This window comes from Primulina tabacum, chromosome 16, assembly GCF_025594145.1.
Source record: "Primulina tabacum isolate GXHZ01 chromosome 16, ASM2559414v2, whole genome shotgun sequence".
Lineage (NCBI taxonomy): Eukaryota > Viridiplantae > Streptophyta > Magnoliopsida > Lamiales > Gesneriaceae > Primulina > Primulina tabacum.
The window spans coordinates 4,103,232-4,111,946 of NC_134565.1; the positions used below are offsets into that span (position 1 = coordinate 4,103,232).

At 33.9% G+C, this 8,715-nt stretch overlaps 2 protein-coding genes across 2 annotated transcripts; one reads left to right on the top strand and one right to left on the bottom strand.

Annotated features, from left to right (window-relative positions):
• Positions 1–203: 203 nt before the first annotated feature.
• LOC142529324 (uncharacterized) lies at positions 204–848 on the top strand. Its single transcript, XM_075634834.1, has one exon. The coding sequence runs from the start codon at positions 257–259 to the stop codon at positions 731–733; it is 477 nt and encodes a 158-aa protein (XP_075490949.1). The 5' UTR covers positions 204–256; the 3' UTR covers positions 734–848.
• Positions 849–1,708: 860 nt separating this feature from the next.
• On the bottom strand, positions 1,709–7,030 carry LOC142529900 (protein LOWER TEMPERATURE 1). The gene is made up of 6 exons (XM_075635593.1): positions 6,787–7,030; positions 3,779–3,824; positions 3,212–3,335; positions 3,022–3,098; positions 2,114–2,214; positions 1,709–1,957 (listed from the first exon to the last, which is right to left on the bottom strand). Exons 1-6 carry the CDS (start codon positions 6,907–6,909, stop codon positions 1,928–1,930), a joined length of 501 nt encoding a protein of 166 aa, XP_075491708.1. The 5' UTR covers positions 6,910–7,030; the 3' UTR covers positions 1,709–1,927.
• Between the last annotated feature and the right edge of the window lie 1,685 nt (positions 7,031–8,715).

The window sequence follows — 8,715 nt, forward strand, 5'->3', positions numbered from 1 at the left end:
TTACGTGTATCACACGTACTTCATGATGGTAATATAATAAGCCTAGATAAATCAAATTTTAAACTAGACTGTTCTCGTTCCAAATGGTTGCACAAGCCAATAGAGTAATTGATATCCACCAACGATCAACACTGTTTGGTGAGCGACTCCACCAACACAACCGTTGCAGCTCAACTACTTTCTCTATATAAACAAAAGCCAATGTTCTTCATCCCCCGTCACCATTACTCACACCCATCCACCAAATTCTTAGCAAATGGCAAGCAACAAGCAGAGGGAAGATCTTCGTGCGAATGCTGAAATAGTCCATGGAGCTGAGGAGTGCTACAAGCACTCCCTAAAGATGCTGGAAGAACTTGGATTTCCGAGAGGTGTGCTCCCACTCAAGAACCTCGAAGAGTGCGGTCTAGTGCGCGAGACTGGGTACGTGTGGATGAAACAGAAGGCCCCCTACGATCATTTCTTCGCCAGGACGAACAGTGTTGTTAGATATGACACAGAGGTGACTGCAATTGTGGAGAAAGGCAAGATGAAGAAGATGAGTGGTGTTAAAAGCAAGCAGCTTCTTCTATGGGTACCAATAGTTGAAATGAGCATTGAGGAATCAATGGGGAACAAGATTTACTTCAAGACTCCAGTGGGAATTGGGAGGTCTTTTCCTATCACTTCTTTCATGGATGAAGAGGAAAAGCACCAGCATTTGGAGAAAATATGTGAATCCATTGAAACTTAACTAAATTTCAATACATATTTTCCATCTATTTGCTTTGTATTTCATGCCATGTCATGCCTTGGCCATTGCAACTGTGTTCCTTCTGAATAAAAGTTTGAAGGAGTCTTGCGTTTTAGTTTATGAATTATTTGAATGATGCTGCCAAACAAACAAAATAAATAAAGATTACAAACCACGGTGCTTAAGTTTATTTTGGGATAGTCGATGATTTGTAGCTCATCTGATACAAAGTCTCAACTTTAATTGGGACTGAATTTCAGGTTCGAGACTCGATTTTAATATTCTTCTCCCTGAGCAAAGGATATGAGCCTAGAATTGACCTTCAAGCAACACCAGATGGTTTTTCAACTTCAAATGATAATCAGCACCCTAAATCCTTCTCTTTCCGAGCATGCCCCACACCACGAAAGACACCAGCTACATTGTCGTATGACATTTTATTTATACAAATAATTGTAATATAATGTCGATAAATTTATGGTACTAATTATTTAAATTAGTTATATATAAAATACTATTATATTTTACTACACTCATAATTTTATAGTAGACAAATCAAATAAAATATTATAAATAATTATTATTATTATTATTATTATTATTATTATTATTATTATTATTATTCTTACATTATTTTCTTAGGTTAACCGTTAAACCATTGTTGGATTAAAAATTAGTTTGGTACTTGGTGCAAAAAATCATCATTTTGATTCAAAATTGGCGCTAAAACTTTTTACTAGAGCCCTTTCGAAACTTCTCTCAATGGTTGCTATTCAAAATATCTTATGATGGAGTTCTAAATAAAAACAATTCATAGAATAAATACAACTCTAATTAATGTAGAGATTTGTCTTTTGAAACTAAAAGAATTAAAGAGGATTAATCCACACATGATGATGCATGGCTCATGTTGAGTTTTTGAAAAAAATCAATTTCACCATACCATCATAACCTTGTCAACGCCACTTGCACATGTGAGCTAAAAGCCAAATCTACTCATATATATGTCCTCATCCCATCTCAAGAAAGACAGAATTAAAGATGCATGGGAAGGGTAATGCAAAATGAAGTTCTAAAGCAGTTATCATTACACTACAACACACTTTACACATCTACAATACTGAAGTAAAGTGTGATGCTTTTACATAAATTGTAGGTCGATATGCTAATCAAAGTCATAACTCAGCAATCTGTTTATGCTCTCAAGCGGGCCATCAACTCATCCTGTTAATAGAAATGAAAGCACAAGTGAAGTAAATAAAACTGTAGTGGCTGCAGGACTACCAGATACATAAATGTTGTCATTGTCAGATTGTATGATCTTTCATCACACTAGGACTAAAGGTATGGGAGCTACAAGATAAATATAATAGAACTTGCCTTTTTCCCTTTTCGTGAGAGTCCTTTCTTCTTGAGAAGAGCACGAAGTCTTTCTACTGTCAAGTTCTGAAGATTTTTGTCAACCACCTGGGATGATCCCTCTACATATAAAAACAATGTGCATCATAGTAATTTAGCCACAACAAACTAATTAAAAGCAATGATAAATTATGGAACATAATCCATTCCCTTTCTTTAGCTATTCCACATACTAATATAAGAGGGAGGTCAAATCGAAGATAATTACACGGTACTTGAAACAAGGATTTCATTGCTTCGTGCATCATGTGCTCCCTGCTTTTGTCGGGTTTAACAAAATAGAGAGTTGGTTTCCCAGCCAAATCTTAACTCATTAGATGCTATCGAGCTTGAATCTTCTTTGTTTATCCTCACATGGAGTGGTCATCAAATGAAAATATAGTCATCAATGTTGTCTGCGTCGACTTTGAAGTACAAATGTAGACAATGAAGATATGATTTTCAAGGCACTGCTAATTGAAAAGCTAAAGTTCATTTGCACGTTATTGATATCAAACTTGGGTTCAGCTTCAGCTTGGTCCAATTCACTCGTTCAAGATCAAGGAAAATAATGGAATCACCACAGTTACACTTACTATGATTATAAGATTCAACTTGTATCAAGTTCAAATTATTAAGCCAGTGCTAGTTCATACTCTTTACAACTCATCTCAAATACTATCCACATTTGAAGAACATCAAAGAACTTTCTTTCATTTTCAACCAAAAAACAAAAAGGACCTAAGAATTAGATAACTGGCACTCCCTAAGAGTGCATAGAGGTGGCTAACAAGAGAGGAAGCCACTCCACCTTGCGAAGATTCAGGAGTCATAACAGTTGCATGTTGTTCGGTTAATGAGCTATCAAACAGAATCTATAAACATTTCACCTTGCAAAGAACTCAGCTGAGTGCTGGACATTGCCCTCTTCCCTGCAGCCTTACTATCCAAAGCTCTATCAGCAGACCTGAGAAGACGAGGAAGAGAGCAGGAACCAAATGGTTACAAAGGGAGGAATTAACCCAAAGGAAGTTAGAATCTATTCACACAGCTAACGCCCCAGTAAGATGGACTTATCACCTTTTCTTAGAACTCCGACCTGCAGCTGGACCTTTTCCGTCTTTTACAGAAGAAGCAGACTTATTCTTAAGCATAAGAGACCTAATCAGTATATTTGTCTGGTTTGTCTTTATAAGCTGCTCCTCTGATACAACAAGATCATGGTGATATATTCAATCTTTCAAATTAGCAATGACAAAAACATAGGTACAAACAAGCCACATTAAAAAGAAAAAATAAAAAGGATATGCAGGTGTCCAGTTAATCAAAACTTCCAGGATGCTAAGATATAACTATCAACATATTGGAATAGACAAATGAGATCTTCCAAGTACAACTGTCAGAGGCTGGCCATGCCAAGTGAATTGATTTGTCATTTGCCACAAAAAAGTAAACATGCTTTAACAGATTCTAGCATCAAATAGCACCATAAAAGAGACATCGACAATCGAAAAAACAATCTACAGGCAGAAAGAGCGATTGAAGACATGTAACATGTCCTTTGAGAAAAAAATAATCATATCCGAGATACATAATAATTAGAACTGTAACATTTATCAGCAGAACCTAAACTTATTAATTGTGAACCTGGAGGCGATGTATCATGATCACAAACATACACCCGCATTCCACCCTGCACAGTTGTCCAACTTGTTAACAACAGAACAAAGGTAAAAAGCTATGGATATACTTTTAGGGAATTCAATAACCATTAAATATACTCCTTCCCTGTATATTTACAGAACCAAATAAGCAACCACCAAAAGATATCAGAAAAAGCAGTTATAATTGTGAAAAATAACACTCCAATTTTTATTAGATTTCAAATGATATGTAGAAGATATGATTTCAGAATACAGTTTGAGAGTATCTGAGATTCAAGAATGTTTGGAAAAATCCCGGTAGTCCATTTTGATTAAATCGTTCTAAACCTTTATTTCAGCCACATGTTTCATTCATAACACAATCTTAGACGTGTTCAGATCTCAGCAAGAAACATGGGCTTCATGAGGTGACATCAAATGCCTAAACAAATTCAAAGTGTGTCGGAACTCCAAGATCTGTTAGAGTGGATGCCCTGCAAGTCAACTGTTGGTTAGGGATTTTATTGACTCAGTTGTAATTAACAATCTTTATTTTAATATAATTCATTATTTCATGGTTTGTTATTTCTTTATCTGTATACCCATGTTATCAAACATAGATAAAGACCTTGATTATACTTTAATACAAATGAATCGTAATTCGATATTGAAACTCGTTTGTAAACACTGTATGATCTAAATTCGTTCCTAGTCGATTCAGCCGCCTAAAACATGGATAAAGGTCGCTTGAGCTCGAGACTAGCATCTGTGATGTTGTGTACTGCGTTTCTTGGTAAGGGCATAGAGATGTCCAAACATGCAGATGGGTAGTCATATGATGATTATACCGAACAACCCTCCCTCGGACTTTCCAAGTGGATATCATTCATCGAGAGGATAAGTCCATGGTTATGATTGTACACCATTAGTCCTTACGAACCGGGACAACACTGAGACTCTATATGCTAGGGTTGTGCTTTGACTCGTTTACCGGCTCCAGGAGAGTCATCAGGTGGCGAGGTTGGGTACAGTTGCGACACATATAGGAGCCAGTGCATTGTAGTCGGGGATTCAACACTCACCTACGGATGTGGATATCCTGTGTGATCTGATGAAATAATAGTTCATGGAATCTCTGGCCAGAGTATGAGATGTACGTTAGAGAAGGAGTTCTCAAATAGTACACGCGATGCCACTATTATAGTTATCACATAGTTATCGAATTAATATGCAACCCTCGATGAACCAATGGTTGCAGATTCGATCGGGATATATGAGATGAAGGGACCGTACTGTACGTTAATCATAATCGACTGGTTCTTGCAGGCACTATCAATGATACATAGGGGATCATGGGTCGATGCTACTAGACGCTCTTACCATGATCCGATGGGTGCAATCAGAAATGAGTTCTGACATTCTTGATCAAGGTGTTGATGAAAAGAATGGGGCTAACTAGGGTAAGCTCGAATAAAGCATTATGTCCTAAATCACAAAGAGTTGTGAACCCACGGCTAGCTGTATCCCTGAACCATTGAGGGTCACACAAGTGGTGGATCGTTTGTTCCCGTTGAGAGAATAAATTCAAGATGTTGAATTTACATTATAATATAGTAAATTCAAAGATTTGAATTTATGATAATTAATTTTTGAGAGAATAAATTCAATGAGTTGAATTTATAAAATTTGAGAATTTAATTTATTAAACTCAAAAGTTGGGTTTATTAAATATTAAATTTTGGAGGTGATAAAATTCAAGTAGTTGAATTTGTAATTTAAATAATAAATTCAAATGTTGAATTTATAATGGATTTAATTTATTAAACTCAAAAGTTGAGTTTATTAAATATTAAATTAAAATTGATGAGAAGTATGTTTAATGGGCTTGTAGGAGTACAAGTCCAACATACTAAATAATTAAAGTTTTAATGGACTTTGATTAAATTAATTAAACTAGTTGGACTAGCCCAATTAATTAAATCAAGCCCATTAATGTTAATTATGTAATTAGGCTATGACTTAATTATAAATAGTGTATGCAAGTCAAAACCCTAGTGAATACCATAAGAAATTTTCGAAAATCAGCCTCCATCCATCAAGAAAATTTCGGCCTCCTTGATTTTTCTTTCCAAGGTTGAGCCTCCTCTCGTTTTAGTCTCCAACGTAAAATCTCTTCCAAATTTTCTAGTGCAATTTGAAAGAGGAACATACCATCTAGTCGTGAACTTGATAGGAGGATCAAACAAGGACTCCCTTGAAGAAAGTTCGTAGGGATTCATCAAGAGCTAATCCGTTTATACCGGATTAGTTGGAGCCACGTGATCTATTCACCAAAGGTATAACGATTCTAACGCCCTATGAATGTTTATGTTAAAATCATACGAGCGTCCAAAACAAAACATATTTTGATTGTCAAAATAAATAAAATTTTTAAAACTTCCGCTGCGTTTGGGCGTGTAGAAAACTCAGATCCAACAAGATCAACATACTGGAATGTTTATTCATCACCTAGCCAGTTACCAACAAGTACTAACTTTGAAAGGCCAAGTGCATAAACTGTCACAAAGTTCAAGCTAAGAAATCCGTCATTACTGCCTTCTTTCATTATAATCTCCCTGTGGAAAACTGTTCGTTGAATACTGTCCCATCTGCAATACCAAGAAAACTGTTGATTTTCATCTTTTCAATTTTTCCCAGTATACATAATGTTTCTTTATGAGAGTCGGTGACCTCAAGTAAGGAATGGGATATTTTTTCCAGAACCAATCCCCATTTTCTCCCCGTAGCTAATTCAAACTAAACACATTGCTTAATTGCCGAAAACTGCATTCAACGTCGTCAAAGTTAACATTCAGTCACCATCTAAATGTACGTTCCTTGCTCATATAGCAAAGGTTAAAAACTGCATTTGTAAAGATGATCGGTAGCATAAGCATTCAAGAATTAGTAATACATCATGCAACGAAGCATTCTCTGCAAAAATAATTTAGGGTTTTCGAAAAAGAATAATACCGGATTGGAGGAAAAGACTGTGGAGGAAAAGAGTCCGCGAGAAGGGAGGTTGGCCAGAAACTCGGTGGCAGTGGCAGTATTGCTCGAATCAGGCGGCGATGCTGATGCACAACCACCATCCATGGCGCCTTTTAATTTCACAGTTAAAGTAAATAAAATTATATAAATAAATGTAATAACAATGGTCAATGGGGAGAGTCGAACCAAATCGTACGATATTCTATAGAGTAGGAAACCCTTGAGTCTATGCTCCTCCTGAAGCATTACTCCCCCTTCCTTTTAACAGGTTTACTTGATCTTATTCCTGCTGGCATTGCTTGTAAGAGTCGATCCAACGGTTCGAATTTTTCCGAGTTAATTTTATTTTATTTTTTTACATGGAGTGATCCAGGCCGTTCATTGCCCGTGCAGACAAGGTAAAACAATCCTCTTTCTCTTTAACAATAGACACGTGTCTTATTCTGTTATATATATATATATATTTTTATTTCTTGTTCGTGCCGTAATCCTCTGTTCTTTTTCTTTTTTTTCTTATTTATATTTTTCACCTAAATTTTTTGTTTTTTTCCCATTTTCTCCTTTTTTAATTTTGTTTTTTTAAGAATCTAATTTTATTATTCACTCATACTTCTAATCATATTTTTTTATCATTCTTTGACCATTAATATTAATATTTATATTAATTAAAATTTTCAAAATCTAAATGCTAGAATTTAAATATTCCAAGATATTCTTCATATATTTTTATTTTTAATTATCTAAACTAAATTGGAAACAATTATTACTAAAAAGATATATTTTAAAGAAATAAAATAAAATTATGAATTATGAATTGTTTTAAATAATTTTAAAAATTAATATTAATTTTACTCCTTTAAAATAAGAGGATAAGTTTAAAAATATTAAGAATATTTTAGGAGTGATAAATTATTATTTTTTGATGGAGTTAGAGTAGTTTTGGAACCCATTTAATTAATTATTTTTCTGATGGACTCAAAAATTAATTTTTGTTCCAAATTAAAATGTTTTGAATAAAATAAATTTTGTTTTAAAAATGAAAGTAAAACATATATAAACACAAAAACTTACATAAATTTTCGCTCAAAAAAATTAAATAGAATTGAAACTAAATAAATTTGTATTTTTGTGTAGTATTAATGAATACAAATATATTATCACTATTAATTTAAAATATCTGACTTTAAAATTCTGAATTTTAATAAACAAATTATAAAATTTGAAAGAAACGATGGTCATTTTTTGGGGATGGTTATAACTCATAAAATTTATGATTAGTTAGAATTTTTTTTTTAGCAAATTTAAATTCCTTGTAATTTTTAAAGTTTATTATGATTTTTTTTTTTGAGATCATTATTAGGGATATTATGGTTACAAGTATGAAATATTAATAAAATAAAATAAATAATAATGAAATGAGTCTTAAAAAAATGACAAATCAAGATTAAGTTAGGAAAATCGAAAAAAGAGAATGAGAGAGGAATGGGGAAAAAAAGTGCAAATGTTGTGAATAGTAGAGAATATAGAGAAGAGAGAATGATTTTTTTGTGTGCTTTATTCATCATTGGAGACCTCTATTTATAGAGTAGATTTACAGAACTTGAACAGGTAACAATATCAATAGTCATCTTTAATATCTTTTCTATAATACTCCCCCTTAGATGATTATCGACTCATTAAATCACTTCTAAGAGATGTGGGAGTTCAAATGCTGCCTCGTTAAAACCTTGTCAGTAAAAACCCAATGGAAAAATCTGAACGAATGAAAAAGAGTACAACAATAGATACTCCCTCTGATCTCAATCATCTGAGATCCTTCAACTGATGCATCCCTATCTTGTGCACCAATTTCTTGAATGTTGAAGTTGGTAATGCCTTTGTAAATAAGTCAGCTACATTGTCGCTTGAGCG

What these genes read in the sequence shown, in the direction of transcription:
- LOC142529324 (XM_075634834.1), top strand. Translation starts at nt 257, where the DNA reads ATGGCAAGCAACAAGCAGAGGGAAGATCTTCGTGCGAATGCTGAAATA.
- LOC142529900 (XM_075635593.1), bottom strand. Translation starts at nt 6,909, where the DNA reads ATGGATGGTGGTTGTGCATCAGCATCGCCGCCTGATTCGAGCAATACT. An exon ending in CAGTCTTTTCCTCCAATCCG is followed by an intron (nt 3,825 to 6,786) that starts GTATTATTCTTT and finishes ACAACTGTGCAG; the next exon opens with GGTGGAATGCGGGTGTATGT. An exon ending in TCAGCTGAGTTCTTTGCAAG is followed by an intron (nt 2,215 to 3,021) that starts GTGAAATGTTTA and finishes TTTTATATGTAG; the next exon opens with AGGGATCATCCCAGGTGGTT.